The following is a 16568-nucleotide window of genomic DNA, read 5'->3' as shown; positions in this document are numbered from 1 at the left end:
AGCATCAGCCGCATTAACGGCAGCAGCAGCAGTAACAGAAGCTGCCTGCAACATCATCGACCTGGCAATCGGCTACTCCTCCTCTTCCTTCAACAATCAGGGCTGGAATGCCAAAATATTTTTTGATATTTAACAAGTTTAAGAGGTAAGTAACAAAATCCTTAGTTTATTAAAAAGCTTTTAAAAAAAGTGCTTACAGAAGTTGTATCTATAACATTCTATCTAGAACATTCTAAGCTAACCTGTTTGATTTGGATACACCCAAGTATTGTCCTATTCCTGAGTGCTGTATGCTCCTGTAAGAACTCAATATCCTTACTTTTTTAGGTTTTTAAAATCCGCTCCTGGTTTGTTTAGCATAACTCCATGCCGCTGGCCTCGCAGCGAAGCAGAGGAAGCGCAAAAAATCTCATAATTGCAAAGCAGTTTGCCGCAGGTGAGCCACCCGCCCTGGATGTGAATGTATATAGGATGTGGATGTGGATGTGGATGTGGCTGGGGAATGGGTATTGGCTATTGGGCACTGGGTACTGGGGGATTGGGGGATGTACCTGGGACCCTGGACAGAGGACGCCAGATGAGCAGTGCCGATAAGGCGGCGAACTGCACGTAAGTAGATGTGTTGTTGCTGTTGATGTTGCTGATGTTGCTGATGTTGGTGCAGCAGCAACATCCGATGGCAGCGACTTGGTCTCGTTCTCGTATTTAATGCATTTGATCCTTGATGCTGTTGAAAATGAACTGAGCCCGAACATGCAATCAACTTGAGTTGCCCTCGCACTCCCCTTCATTCTGATTTTTTTGCCTTGCCAATCCGGGCAATTTCATGAATGAAAACTTGGCTCGTTTGTGGAGTTTGCATGTTTCGGCTTTCCGATATACACGCACACCCACATGCCTCAATTTAAAGAAAAAAAAAAACAAAAAAAAAAGTAGGGGGGATTTGTGAACTAGCAACATTCTGCGTCGGTTGCTGCAGCTGCAGCGCATTAACCTCGTTCGTTGCGTCTTTCGTCTGTAAGAGTCCGAATCCGAAAACTCCTTCTTCTCCGACTCTGGCAAAATATTTACCAAAGTGATTAAGATGCCTGAGTAATTTTTAACACAATTACGCTGCCAAAGAGACGACGCTGGAGTTGGAGTTGCAGCTACCTCACTTACACCGCAGACACACTGCTGCAGCAACTGTTGCTGCTGCTGGTGCTGCTGCTGTTGCTGCTGATGTTGCTGTTGCTGCTGTTGCAGCTGCAATGCTGCTAATGACCAGGCACAGGCTGCAATATAAACTGTGGCATTGTCTGGAGCTGGCTGTGCCCCTTGGATGCCCCTCTTTGGCGAACACCCAGCGACTTGTGTGTCTTAGCCATTAGCGCTACCACACTAGGCTGGCTTTAATCGTAGCGAGGCGACCGCATCGCGGCTCAAAATCAACAAAGATACACAAGTATACAAGTACACAAATCCACAGCCAGGCGGGTGTACACGCATCACTGTTTTTTGACAGCTTTTTTTTCGTAGCCCAGACACAGACACTCATCTACGCTGATTCTCGGCGAGATTGTGTGATTTATCGAATTTATGAAGCTTCGGCAGGTGTTGAGCTGTGGGCATTGAGCTGTTGCAAGTTGCAACACTCGGACGCATCCATCGCCGTGTGTACAATGTTGCCCCATTCAACGCACGACAAGCTGCAAAAAAGAGTCGTGCCGCATTTGGTTTAGTTTTGGGGCTTCGTGTGGCACGACTTTTTGCCTCTGCCTCTGCCTCTGTCGCTGCCTGTGCCTCGCAGGGTCTCCATTCAGATGGAGCCGTGAATACGGTGAATATGTGCTCAAATGCGCCAACAGCCCGGCCATTTGTACAAAATATTTGTCAACGCGGCACTGAGAGAACAAATTGCCGCTAGACTTTCAGTGCAACATGTTGTGGCTTTTTTTGTTAGACAACAAATGCAACAAAGTATGAGACAACTTGACATTGAAAAGGAAACTAACAAAAATATTGGCATTTGTAAGAAATCAACATCAGACAACTCGAACTTTATATAAAAGCCTAAGAAATGTTGGGGCTCAAAATTAAATTGCATTATTTAAAGATTCACTTCAAAGCTAAGCTTCTTTAACTAATATAAAAATATGTTATATGTGTGTAGAAATTCCTAATTATTTTACTCTTAATTTAAAGTAGTTCTTTGAAGTTTTGCAGACCTTAGATCCCTTTAGCAGATACTAGAGCATTGATGTATATAGTACTTCGCATTTCCTTTAAGCCCCTCAAACTTTAAACTTGGCTCACAAACTGCCAAAACTTAACTCTCTGTGTCGGGCAAACCATCTAAGGATGGTCTTAGCTGGGTGCAAAAGGGGAAAAGGCCAGAAAAGCTTAGCTCCTGGCCACGAGGCTAATTTCCTCATAGCCAGTTAAGTACCAGCGATCTCCTCGTTCTCCGGCGGCTCAATGAAAATGAAAATGAGCTCGGCACGCGTTGCCATGGCGCACGACTGGAAAATTGCAGAAGCCGCTTGGCTGCACTTGGCTGCGAAAAAGGGGAAGCGTTTTGGGTCGGAGGGTTAGTCTTTAGCTTTATTTTTTTTTTTTGTTTTTAGCCACATTTCAGTGGTGTTTCGGCCACGTGTTGCGCATGCGCTTCACTTTGCCACTGCCTTTGACTCCGGGGTCTCCAAGTCGAGAGCTCTGGACATGAGCACGACGCCCTCAGCGTTTGTTTGTCAGGGTCGACTGCGTTGCAAGTGGCCAGGTTGCAAGTTACCTGTTGCAGTTAGCCAGTTTCCCAGTTTTGCCAGTTTGCTCGCTTGCAAGCTTCCCAGTTGCAACTCGAAACTGCCGCATCGTGCTGTGGCCGTTGCAATTGTTCTTTCCCCTTAGCAAATGGATGGCGTGAGGCAGGCACACAGGCGCAGCAGCAACACCACCGACACCGCTGCAACACTAGCCGCACCAGCAACACCTTCACTCTCTGTGGCAGCGATATCGCGATGATGTATGGCCATGGCTGCCTCGGACACCCCCCCCTTTTCAAGGCCTTCCCCCCTTCGAAGAGATGAGGGGTCTTGCGCGGATTGTAGGCGTCAACTCACGTTTATGCTTTGTAGACATTATCGCGCCTGTTTATCTTTAAATTGCAAGTAAATTACTTTCGGCTCGCACCGCCGATGATAAATTGTCTGGGCCGCGTTGAAGGCTCTGAGACGGATGCAGTGAATCCAAAATGTTTTGGCATTGGTGGGGAAATTGTTGTGGGGGAAAAATGGGGGAAAGTATCAGTAGCTAGGCCAATTATTCGCTGGATGAATTCACAGATTCTCACCCGTTTATCCGTACATTTCGTGTGCAACTTTAACGCTTAATAATTTCAAAATCATATTAGAAAATCTCGCAAGGGGGTTGCGTTTAAGTGGTAATAGAAAGGTGAGAAGTTGGTGGGCGAAAACCTCTTACCAGCTACTATATAAATATTCATTATAGTGCAAAAGTGCCAGGAACGCTTAAATTAATTATGTGCATTCGTTATAAACAATTAAATACCTGAGATTCCTTTCTACATGAACTGTTTCGTTTGTAAGTCAGAAACGTAGTTCATAGTTCATGAACTTTAAATCTGTGTTAACAATTGACTTAGATATTTATTTTAACAAAAATCCTGAGCTTATCTCTTCGACTTGTCAACCGTTTTGTGAGTTTCGAGTTCGTTTTTGTGAGCTTAACTATTGACTTAATAAATTATGAGTCATGAGGGGGAGCGTTTGGCTAGTCAGAGGTGGACATTGTATTATGGACAATGGATGTGTGTGGAATCTCTCAATAATGGGTCTCGGTGATCCTGACCTTTCCGTACTTGCCGTGCAGGGCGTGCTTGGCGAAGGACAGCAGGTTCGAGTGGCTGTGGACATCGAAGTGGGCTGGGATACTGTGATGCACCACGGCGGCGTGGGTGTCATGGTGATGGTGGTGCACCACCGGAGCGGACTGCAGACGAGCGTAGTGGTAGTGCAGCGGCTCATGGTGGTACACGGTGGTGGGCAGCGACTCCACCAGGTGGTGATCCAAATGATGATCCAGATGGTGGTTCAAATGGTGATCATCGTGCACCAAAGCGGCACTGTGTCCCAGATGAATGCCATCCGAATGATGGATCTCCGCGTCCAGCAGATGAGGCAGTTCCTCATGGTGGTAGCCATGATGGCTATCCACGTGGGGCAGCAGACCAGCCTGGGCCACAGCCACCACAGCCAAGATGCACACGAAGTACTGCAGTTAATATTATTATTATTATTACTACAATATTATTAACATTATTTAAGGGAAGTCACCTTCATTCTGAGAGATTCCTTGCTTGAGTTGAGGGGTTATCCAATTGCGAAGCTTACGCTTTGTCTGCTTGCTGTCGATTGACTGTGACTTCTGTGGATGGCAGCCTATCGTTTTATAGGAGGCTCGACCCCAAAGAAAATTCAAACGAAATCGAAAATTGTGCGCAAGGACGTGATTTGAATTAATGTCAATTCGAGTGAATGAAAGGTCTTCCCTCATTATGTAAAGGGAGTGCGCGGTGGGGGCCACTGTCAACAAACCCTAAGTAGGTGGCCAGTGGCCAGCGATCGTGTCATAATTTTATGGCCCACAGCCCCAGTGCAATGGCTAATGAGCCTACTCCCACCGCTGTCTTGGCCATTTGGCAATTTGGTTGTAGTGAAAGCCCCGGTGAGTTAGCAACATTTCGACTGGGGACGTGAGCAGTCCAAATATTTGGCAAACATCTCGTATAGAGGTGCGAAAATGCGATCGACGCAAGTCGCAAGTCGCACCGCTCGAAAATCGAACATCTTCGATTGCGAATCGCGATGTGTGGGTGCTGATCGTGTGTGGTGGCGATCGCAAATAGAAGAGGTGCCACAAATACCTGGAATCGCATTGTTTGGCGGCTCAATGGGCGCGTTGAGGTGGGCGACGCGTAAAGAATCAATTGGATGCTAATTGAATAGATCACTCCCACAAGATGCCAATTAGAGACCTCCTAACCTAGAGACTCTCGGTGGTGTGAACTTGCTAGGTAAATAAGCGTCGCAAAACTGAACTCATTTAAATCAGCTGGGGAGTTTATTATGGACATTATTCATGGGGCATTCATTGAAAATGACAAATTGAGCACTTAGAAAATGATGATAGGCGTATAAGGGCTTACAAGTAATGTACGATTATTATTTATTAATCTATAGCTCTTAAAGCAGATGAAACGTTGATTAATTTCACATATTTATACTATTCATTTAGCTTACTGCATTAATTGATATTATGCATTTTATGTGATTTTCAATCACCAGAGAACTTACGTTGCTCATATTCAGCAAGTCAATCATTAACTTAAGATTTCCTTTAATAAAGTCGATCATAAAATTGGAATAAACATTGACAGCGACCATATAATCACAATTAAATTTCAATTATCTTGATTTGCCAGTATGCAGCTTGTCATAAAAACATGTAAATAAATAGTTTTATTAATCAGCTTCTAAGTCGCTGATTTGTTTATGAGCATGTACATAAGCCACACATTTTGATACACTCATAAATGGAGTTAGTATTGCCACACAAGCACCCGCTGGAATAATTCACTTTTATTCACATTTATTCAGCTTTATTTTAGTATTTGGATTTGCCAATCAGCCGGCGAGTTTCCCAATTCGAGTCCCTGTACCACTGGCTTCCTGTCACCGACGTGTCGGCAAAAAACACGTTCCAAGAAACATGAATAAATCAGACTGATAAGAGTCAGCACCACCGCGCCACCGCACCACCTGCTGGGATGTGGGTCAGTCAGCGGCTAATTACATAATAATTTGGTCAATCAAACGAAGCCGTGTTAATGAGCCGCACTGTATGCAGGTGACAATCCGACCAACTCCGCCGAACTTGGTGGTGCTCAACAGGTGGTGCAAGTGGTGCCCGGAGGTGCAGGGGGTGGTGGGTCATTGTGGCCCAGGGGGCGGTGGCTTATCGGTGGGGGGAATCGGCATACTGAGCCCACGTGCTACGTGCCAACAGCTTGAAATGCCAGACAGGTGTCGTTCCTCATAAAGCGTTTGCAAGTCGGCGGTGCGAGTTGGTTCAAAGTTGGTTTTGGGCCCAAAAGCGCGATCGCAATTTGTGCACAGCTGACTAATGGTCAAAATAAAACTGATAAGTTCTAGCAAGAACGTATGTAGGTTTCCATAACTGACCAATGTGTTGGCCAATTTATCTTTTCTGTCTGCGATGTGGCTTATGTTATTGTGTACATAAAGTTAATTAAATACTAATTTATTGGTAGCCAATCGACTTTTTATGTCGGTTTACACACACAAATTTGTTTTAATAAAGTACCCATATTGCAATAAATGAAGGGAGGAATTTAGCAGGAAAATAAATGATTATAAGGCTTTTGCAAACTGACAGTTTTTTGCAGGCATATTGAATAATATTTTGTAAGCCCAATGATTTAAGTAACAATCTTCCTACACATTCCGATTTAGACCAACTATTTATTTATATTATAATTGTTTATTTTTGACATCAATTTACTTTAGAGATTATTTTATTTATTTAAGACTTTACTTAAGATTTAATTTAATTTATATTAGACATTACTTAATTCATTTTAGATATTATTTAATTTATTTTGGCATTATTGAATTTTTTTGATATTATTTAATATATTTTAGACATCATTTAATTATTTTAGAAATAATTAAATTCTTTTTAGACATTAATGAATTTATTCTTGTTGTTAGACAGAACTGAATTGAATGCCAATAGTAATTATGACTTTTCATTAAATGTTTAATATAAAATAAATAGTTCTAAGGACGAAATCGAGGCAATTATCATATAGCTATTATACACACCGCTGTTGGCAATCGAGAACAAAAGCAGAGCAGCGCCGCATTGGAATTAAAAATGAAAATGAAAATAAAAATACATAAACTATAATTTATGCGACGTCACCGCACTGGTCGCTGTAATTGAGTGCATCGTTAGTCGGTTGATGGAGCGCATAGTGGGTCAAGGGGGCGAGGGGGTGAGGTGGGGTGGTGGGGCGGAATGTGGACACAGGGGGCGGTGGTCTGCATTAGCTGCCACCGCCGATGCCAACAACTAATTTAACGCCAGCGGCAGCAACAACGGCAACAACAAGCGACGGCAACATGTCAACAGCAACGCCTGACCAAGGATGAGTGGGATGCAAAAAAAGGGGGGCCTCTATCTACATATATATATATATATATAGGTACAGATATATGCATATCGGGGGACTGCATACTTAATGTCTGGCCAGCAGCAGCAGCACCACCAGCAAGCCCACCCCATTGTGGGCAGATATTTTATGAATATGCGGCTAAAATCATTTTTGCCACACATTCGCCTCGCCGCGACCACAAATCAGCGGAATGAGAAATTTGATGGTAATTAATATTGTAAGCGAAATTAATGGCAATGCGACACTGCACACACACACACACACACACAGAGAAAAATAATATACATGCAAGTGCTTTAGACAATTGGAGCACTTCAGCTGGGGATGGCAATCAAAGTGGCCGGGATCGAGGTTAGAGATCAAAGGGGATTTCCACTTCCATCAGACTGCCGGGTAGCGAGGTACATGAATAAATAATTGCTAAACAAAGCGATTAAGTAAGTTTTAGGGTGCTTTACAGATAGAGATATACAAAAAATCATAGCAATTGAATCATAACTTGACTACTTTTTAATATATATTTTAAGTAGCATACGCTCAAACCTTGTTACCCATTTCGATTATAAACTGCAAAGCGTCTAATTAGCTAGTTCTGAAATAAATAATAATGCAATTTACCTTTGTAGATTTAGGAAAATGTAAAATGACTGAGAACTTCCCCTTTCTGATTGCTCATATATCATTTACAGCCATCTCCTAAATGGAATTCCCATACTCCCTGCGAAATTAATTTCGCAATCATCAATGAAAATATGGGGAAGACAACAATATGGATAATCGCATCAATGGCTGCTACCTTGATTACCCTTCCAGGGAAGCCTCATCAAGAGTAGGTCCAGTAGCTGGCCAACTTCCTACCCATCCACATCTTGGTCCACATCCAGATCCTCATCGCTGGCTTTGCAGGTGTTTCACGTGGCACTGTTCCAATTTGTAAGCGAATATTGTTTTCGATTGGGTGCAGTGCACGATTTTTAATCATTACGAAGGCGATCTTCATATGAGTGCATGTCTGCTCCACGGCCCCCGATTGCCGATACAAATTGCCTGGCTAGAGAGCTGGTAGCCCAGTCCATTTCCCCCACAGCAACAAAGCAACAAGGCAACAAGGCAACAAGGCACTATATAGCTCCACCGATCCATGGCCATTAGCTCATGCTCCCCCTCTCGATTATTGCATTTTCGCCAGGTAATGAAGTTCAACAAAAAGTTAATCGGAAAAGCGCAGGCCCCGCAACTAAATAGACAAATGATACGGAACGGAAGCTGCTCCAGACAGCCTCTCTCCTCGGTTTCCATCTGATCTCTTAGCTTTTACTTCATGTACTCCTCCGCGGGCCACTCATTCGATGCACTGGGAGAAAGTATTGGTATCACTGTGGATTCTAGCATTTAAGCTGCGAAGGTGTTTCCAAGTCTATCTCTTTAACTTAGCTTAATAAAATAGTTCTTGGCTTGTAAAAAGTATCTTTGTTATAACAGTTTTCTCTTTTAGGTAAGTTATTGTAATTTTCGCCAGTACATATACCCTTCTGGCCAATTGTGCGGTGGGTTTTGCTTGGCACATTAGCGGCTATAAATTGTCTTAATGCCCGCACACAAATGCAGTTCCTCAGAGTCGGGAAACTGGGTTCCAGAGGGGGCTTTCAAAATCGAAGGAGACCGAGGAGGAGCAGAGCAGACACCTTGAATGGCGGCAAAGATCAGACTCGAGATTCAGGCGAGAGTTGCGAACTTTAGCCAGGTTGCGATTGTCTCAGTCTCAGTCTCCGTTGCAGTCTGCACTCTGATTCGGATCTTCATACATGATCATATAACAAGAGGACATGGGGAACTCAGTTGAACGATCCTTGTAATACTCTCTCTAAGTAAATTATCAGTTTTAGGTAATCAAATGTGAGCGTTTTATGCCAGATGGTATAATGTTATGTTATGTTTATAGGACATGTAAATCAAAACAATTAGTTGTTTACTATAAGAACTCTTGAGTTATTCTAATAATTATTGTTAAATATTAAAGAACTCTTGAGTTATTCTAATAATTATTGTTAAATATTAAAGAAAAAGATTATGTTTTTTTTTTTATCTTTTAAAAAATATCCTTTGAAAGTAAGTCATTCCTTCTTTAAACATATCTCATTTAATATTCATGTAGTTGGTTAGTCGGAATGTCAGGACTGCGAGAGTATCTGTTTTGCAGAGTATCCAGAAAGTAAAGAAGGAGATGGGATGGTGGGATGAGAGAATGGTGGGTTGGTGGCTATCTTGGCCCGTCTTGAGCCCCGCTGGCCTCCAGCTTATGCAACTCCTTGGCCCCACTTGCATGTCCAATCGCTGCGAGATTGTGAAAATTGTAACGCTCGATTGAGAGCTCAATGTTGCTGCTGTTGCCGCCGTACTGCTGCTGCTGCTGATGTTGCAGTTGCTGCTGCTGCTGCTGCTGCTGTTAATAATATTGCACAAAGGCAGCGCTTGCGAAAGTTCGTCAGTTCGGTGAGAGACTGCAGAACAATGGGCCAGGCGCACTCAATTGAAGTGTTTGCCATGGCCGAGGTCTCCAGATTCCAGATTCCCCAGTCCCGATTCCCCATTCCCGATCCTCGCTGCTCCACGTTCTCGGCTGGAGAACCATTGGCCCATTGTCAGTTGATTTCATCTGAAATAGAAAGCATGCAATTTTCATGCCATGACCGTGGCGTCGATAGGCGGCAGCAATTGATCTGGCTGCGATCGCCAGCGATCGATTGAAGGAGTTATTACACGCGAACAATGAGCCAGAGTGCCAGTATGCTATACTATACTATGCTATACTATACCGTACTATATAGTGGCCGAGGATCGGCTATTGCTCTATTAGCGTTTTCGGAATCAGCCCCACCAGCCTGAATCTAATCGCATCGCATCGAATGGAGTCGAATCTGGCGGGGCATAATGATTTTGCGGAATTCCAAATGGATTGGACCACAGTCGCTGTGCAGCGGAGAGACAGGTGCTAATTTCATAGAACGGCCAATTGAAATGCCTCGAAAAATGAGTCGAAGAGAAAGATCCTAAGATCTTCTGAAGCAGCCGCCAAGTGCGTGGCTAAAATCAACTACCAATTACACTGGCCAACGTGGATGATCGATTGCAAAAGGAACAAGAAAGTGGCTAGACTAAAAAAGTGTTTTTTTTTCGAAAATCAAAAAAACTGGGATAAACATTGTTAGCTATGTTTATTAGCAGCACAAAACAGTCTTTATTTTAGATGTACATCCAATTTTAGCCAAGTTATGGCCAAAACGCCGTTTGAAAATATACGATTTTTTACAATTTTTTTTTTTCAATTTTTTGATAAAAAATAATCCGTTTTTATTCGATAGCAGTAAAAATATTTGTCCAAAAGTGGAATGCCATACCTCGTTGAAATCGTAACAAAATTCCCTATCGATCCATGTACATACATAGAAATGCTAATTTTTTGCCATTTTTCGCAAATTTTGATGATATCAAAAATGCGAAAATTTTTCAAATTTTTTTTTTTTAATATCGAAAAAGTAGGGATGGGCATTGTTAGCTATGTTTGTTAGCAGAACAAAACAGTCTTTATTTTAGCTGTGCGTCCATTTTTGGCCAAGTTATGGCGAAAACGGCGATAGAAAATATCCGATTTTTAACAACATTTTTTTTCTTCGATTTTTTGATAAAAAATAATCCCTTTTTTTTCGATAGCAGTAAAAGTAGTTGTCCAAATGTGGAATGCCATACCTCGTTAAATTCGTAACTAAATTTCCTGTCCGCAAAATGAAAATGTAATTTTTTGCCATTTTTCAAAATTTAATATTTAGCTGCAACTTAGAATTTACTTATCTTGTAGCCAAGTGTAGCCAATCAAGCAATTGGCCAATTGACTATAATATAATATAATATATAATATATAATATAATATTTAGCTGCTGCAGCTTAGAATTTACTTATCTTGTAGCCAAGTGTAGCCAATCAAGCAATTGGCCAATTGACTTTGGCCAACAGTTAGCGGTTTCAGGTCGCGTTGGCATTCGCATCGAGTGAAAGAGCTGCCGTTTAATTGACCTTCCTGCCTCAATGAGCCGCAGCTGCCAGTGGTGACCTCATCCTGGTGACCCGGCTTCCTTCTCCTTCTCCTTCTCCTTACCCATCTAATTGGCATTCCCACGCACAGCGGGTGACAACAGGTAGCCCGCGGCAGATGCCACACACACAGGAAGCCCAAGGACCTTTTAATGGCCATCGATAAGGATGCACTTGTCCCATCCTCTCGTTGCCAAACCAAATGGGAGAAAATATCCCTAGGCGTACCGCTTTTATGTCCGCTCATAAATTTCGAGTCGTTGAATGAAATCGATTGAAAATTGATTGAGTTTAACTGTAAATGCATTTTTAAGCGTATGTTTTGCTGTGTTTTGTTCGGTTTACTCCCTCCATTTGTGCCAGCGAGCCCTCTTATCGCGGCCCAAACATCTAAGTGGCCGAGACACCGACTCGGATTCGGATTCGGATTTGGATCCAGATTCAGATGCAGATTCGGGCAGCTCTTTCAAGCCTCCGCTCCCTGCCCTTCGGTCGCTACAATTTCTTCTCTACAAACTTCAGGTCTTTGGTCTGCGGACCTGGTCCAATCGCCACTCACTTCCATGCATTTATGCATATCGATTCCGGGGCCTTGTAAATCTGTGCGTAAGGCATTAATTCTTTTTATTTATACCCTTTCAGCAGGTACCTTCAATCTGTCATGCCATGAAATATATGTGCGACTTGGCGGTAGAGTTCTGATCCAATTTCTAGATTGCGCAGAGTAATGACTGCCATAGAATTGTGATTTTTAGATTACTTTAATTGTTCATAATTTTATTGCCTCCTAAATAATTTCATTTTAGTTTATATATATCAAAAGTAATATCAACGTAATATTTGATTTATAATTTATGGAATCCTAACCTTTTATTCTGTATTTAAATAAAGTTATTAGGAGTACCATGCATATAAAATATCAACTTGTAAGGGTATGTAATCTTTGCCTAAGCTGCCCTCCAAATTCCTATAAGCTGTTTTCATTTCTTATATATATTTTGGGCCCCTCGTCTCGCCCCTCTGCGGCTTTTGAATGCTGCGGGGCTTGTAAAACTGTAATTTTAAATTAATAGCCGCGTATTACAAGCCGTTTATATGCGCAGGCGTAGGAGTCCGCCGACGCGGGGGTGACGGTGCCACGTGGAGCGGTGTGGATGGATGGATGGTTGAGTATGTGGGGAAACGAGATAGAAAACATCGAAATAAGAGGCGCTCCAACGCTGAATGCCGCTTATCTGAGGTGTTGAAATCAACAGCTAGTCCAAACTGAATAAGAATTTATAGCGGAATTATGTGACAGCTGCTGCCGAGGCTCCACAATGGAGCTCGGATTTTCGGGGTCTCGCGTTTTGTTGTGGATTGTTGGGGATTGTTGGGGAGGCATTTCTTACGGCATTTGACTTCGACGCATTTAATTTGAGTGGATTCCGATCTATTCCATTCGATTCCATTCGATTTGATTTCTTTTCTTTAAACTAACTGAGAGCCAGCCAGGCTGCTCTTTTATTTTCAACCTTTTGCGACCTGGAAGCACGAAGAAGAATACTTTGGCTAATTTATGCAAATGTATATTTAATCGTCGTTGACAGTTAAGGCGGGCAGCACACCAATTCCCCGTCCCTGGGTCTCTGTCTCTGTAGATTCTCTTCCCCCTCCATCCCCTTCCTCAACCCCTTCAGGAGATCCACAGGTCTTTGTGCGATGATAGATGTTTATGAGGCGGCAACACCCACCGTAGATGGCGTTGATGTTGCTGCAAATTTGTTGACTGCACATGTTGTGCATCTCAAGAGGTCTTCTCCGCCACCGAGTTCCTCGGAAATGCCGTAGATGACACGAGATCGTGTGTTCCTCCCGATATGGCAATAAAAACCTGGCTCAAAGGAAGTCTTCTGTTCTATGTTTGGTGCAGTCTGCAAAGCTCAGCGGGCAGGCAAATTAATTGCCTAAGCCGGGCTTACATTTTAGATTAGATAAAACTCAGATTGAGATGTTTTGTTAGTTGTTTTTCAGAGACTATTTTGTAGTAAATGCTTTGTCTCTACACTTTAGGTGCCATATAAGTATTACAAAGTAAAACGAGAATTATCATCACAATTATCAGAGGTTTCGTTGATTTGAAATGCCTGAATTTAATAGCCTTAAATGACCCATTTAATAATTTGAGGAACTAATAACTACAGAGGCGTAGAGGACTTTCACCGCGTTGGCTTATAAAGCAAAAATAAACTGGGCAAATAAATGGGTTTGCTGATTTTTGGCAACCTGCATTCCTCCTGGTCCAGAAATTGATTACGTCCAAGTGGAATAAAAGTATTATTTGAAGCCCAATGTGGCGAGAAGGGTGCCTTTAAATGGGAATTACTACCTGAATTCCGCAAGCGCATAAAAAATGGAAAGCCGAAAACAAAGCGGCATTCGCTTGCAGTCGTGTTTATCTAGCAAATCATGGACAAAAAGCCAGCCCCACGTTGGGCGCCATAAAAACGGAATATCAGCAACAAAAAGAGGGGACCATCGATGCTTGCAGGATGCAACAGCACGCGCTGCGGGGATGGCGAAGGGGGTCGAAGTGGGGGCAGGGAGGTTTGGCAGACCACTCGCTAAATATCAATAACATTTTTATTTATTTTGTTTGCGGGCATTTGGGCATTTTTGAGTGCATTTATTTGAACGTCCTCAAACCGAACGTTTTGTAAAACGTTTTGTCTGATCTTCCCCCTTTTGGTTACGCCTCCTTTTCCACTATTTGGCCCCCTTCTCTAGCGTTACGATCCAGTGCGCGCCGAGATTTTTGCTGGCTTCTCTCGTTTGGCTCCCGTTTTTCTTCGAGCGTTGTGCACTTAAATTATTGCCTATAAAAATACCAATTTCATCTATGGTACTCCTCATATTGTAGCACACGTCTAGATTTGTTTGCATTGCTTACAAAACTTTGCGCACACAGCTTTGTAAATTCTCAACTATTTTAAATAACACAATAATATTCTATATACTCTTTTAATTATAACAAAAAAATTCGTATATAATTTTTTTGCCGTGCGTAGTTTCCAGTAGCCATGGCTCGTGGTGCAATCGGCAACTGGCAACGTGCAACGTGCAGCTTGCAACTTGCGACTTGCAGCTGCAGCATGGACTGCACTTGTCGATGCCTCCTCCTTGGCCTGCCTCCTGCCGCCAACGCCCCCTGTTCGCCGCCCCTGCTCGCCCCTTCTGGGCCAACAATAAATAATAAACCTTTTGTGGATTTTGGTCTTGATGGCGGCGGTGGTGCTGGTGATGGTGGTGGTGGTGCTGCTGCTGTTACTGTTGTTGGTGGTGCTGGCTACCGAAGATCAGGCCTGGCACGAAGATCAAAGCCCCTAGCCGCCATTGTTCCAAAGAGGCACTGCTGGTGGAGGAGTGGGGATCGCAGGAGGCGAAGGAGGAGGAGAACCTCAAGGAGCCGCGGGCACTTGGAAAGTCCAGCGCTTAGACAAGTGCTAAGTGCGAGGCATTTTTATGAAATTTTAATTAAAAGCGAGCAGCGAAAACGAAAAGGGAAAATCGAGCGGAAGCAACTACGGGCAATATCAGTTAAAATCGGTCACAAGTAGGCATAAAAATCTCTCCACAAAAAAAAAAAAACCGGTGGCAATCTGGTCAGATTTCGGTTTCACTAAAAGCATAAAAGAAAAAGGTAAGGTAAAGGTAAAGTACAAGGTAGAAAAACACACAAGACGATGTCGGCATCGTAAAATTCTTAAAACATAAGTATTTTATGGGCCCAGCAACAACAGTCGCAGTGGCAGGGGGTCAACTAAAAAGCGGCGAAGAAATATACTAACTACAAGTTGACAAATTTGAGGCCCAAAAGAGGTCGAGAGGCTCATCATGGAGGCGATGGAGGCGCCCAAAAGGAAAACCAGCCTCATAAACGACTGCGATTTAATTTAACGATTCCCATACGCCGCCAACCGTTGGCGTTTGGGGTTGGAGTTGGGGCCAAAAATGGGCAGTTAACTGGAAAACCCGCGGAGAGCGGGAAAGATGTACCGCCAGAGAGACAGACAGACAGACAGAAGCCACCCACATAAAGCAGCGGATTCTGAACAATGCCGAAACCATTGTCTCTCGCATCAGGCGCTGAAATTCACTTGAAAAAAGCTCGTAAAAGCCGAAAAAACCGAATGGAATTGGAAATTCCTTTGCAATGAGTGGCCGAATGAGAAATGCTCTGCCAGCCAGGTGTGGCTTACATTTTGTAGAGAGATTTTGATGGAGATAGATAGGATTCGGTTTCATAGTTTGCGTAGCTTGAAGTGGCAAATATATGTTCCTACTTTACCTACCATTAACATAACATTGTTAACATAAACCCATTACCTCGTTTCAGAGGTAGCAAGTTCAAATAAATCTGTCAGCCTTTTTGGGAAATCTTTCTCCTTCCCTTGGAGGTTTTTCCAGCAGGTTGATTTTCCATCAGCACTGCAAACATTTCAAAACTGGCCATTTCAAGAGCAAGCAGAGCCCACCCACCCGCAATCTACGAAGAGTATTATTGACAAGAGTCAACAAAGAGATCCATAAAAATGTATTGAAAAGCCCTAAAACGAAAGCGAACCGAAGCGAGGGACTTGTGTGGACTCAGTGCACCCAAAATCCAAAATCGACGATGCCACGAATCAGGGGCGGTGGTCCAAGGGGGGGCAAAGGGAGGCAACCAATAAAGGGGGCGGGACACAGGTAGAGATCAACAACGTTGATCACGCGCATGCGACGACATTCGATGTGATTTCGTTTGAAGAGAGCCGCGCGCATGCGCGGGAGCAAAACAATCGCTGACAGTCAGCGGCGACTTTCAGGCGGACTGAACGGGGTACACTTGGAGAAATACTACATGCTTATAAGGAGGATTCAAATTTAGTCTGGTTTTTGAATACCAGTTGGAACTATAGTTCTAAGCAACTTTTATCTAAGCAGTACGAACTAATTTAGCAGTATTCTTTATATAAACACAACTAGTAATATTTCTCTCTGTGCGCGGCGCACATGGGCGTCATCCTGCAGATGAACTGGGTCAGCTGGGCAGATCCCTTTGGGGCGACGCCTCTGGCAGCCGAATGAGCTCCTCCTAGACCGCCGCTCGGTGCTCGAAAGTCAAAAGTGAGCCAGTGCAATCTGATAATAATCTGACAAACTGTCGCCGGCGTTTGATGGCGCACAAAAGCGCGCACAAAGGAGC

At 43.4% G+C, this 16568-nt stretch overlaps 1 protein-coding gene across 1 annotated transcript in view; it reads right to left on the bottom strand.

Annotated features, from left to right (window-relative positions):
• Nucleotides 1–3788: 3788 nt before the first annotated feature.
• LOC6533638 overlaps nt 3789–16568 on the bottom strand; it is a 42312-nt gene continuing 29532 nt past the window's right edge. The window contains exon 3 of the mRNA XM_039373832.1: nt 3789–4269. Coding sequence (XP_039229766.1) covers nt 3820–4269 — 450 coding nt within the window. The 3' untranslated portion in view covers nt 3789–3819. The remainder of the gene's footprint in view (nt 4270–16568) is intronic.

The sequence above is a fragment of the Drosophila yakuba genome, chromosome 3L (genome assembly GCF_016746365.2).
Source record: "Drosophila yakuba strain Tai18E2 chromosome 3L, Prin_Dyak_Tai18E2_2.1, whole genome shotgun sequence".
Classification (NCBI taxonomy): domain Eukaryota; kingdom Metazoa; phylum Arthropoda; class Insecta; order Diptera; family Drosophilidae; genus Drosophila; species Drosophila yakuba.
The sequence above is the reverse complement of the archived record's forward strand: the minus strand, read 5'-3'. Positions and strand labels throughout refer to the sequence as shown.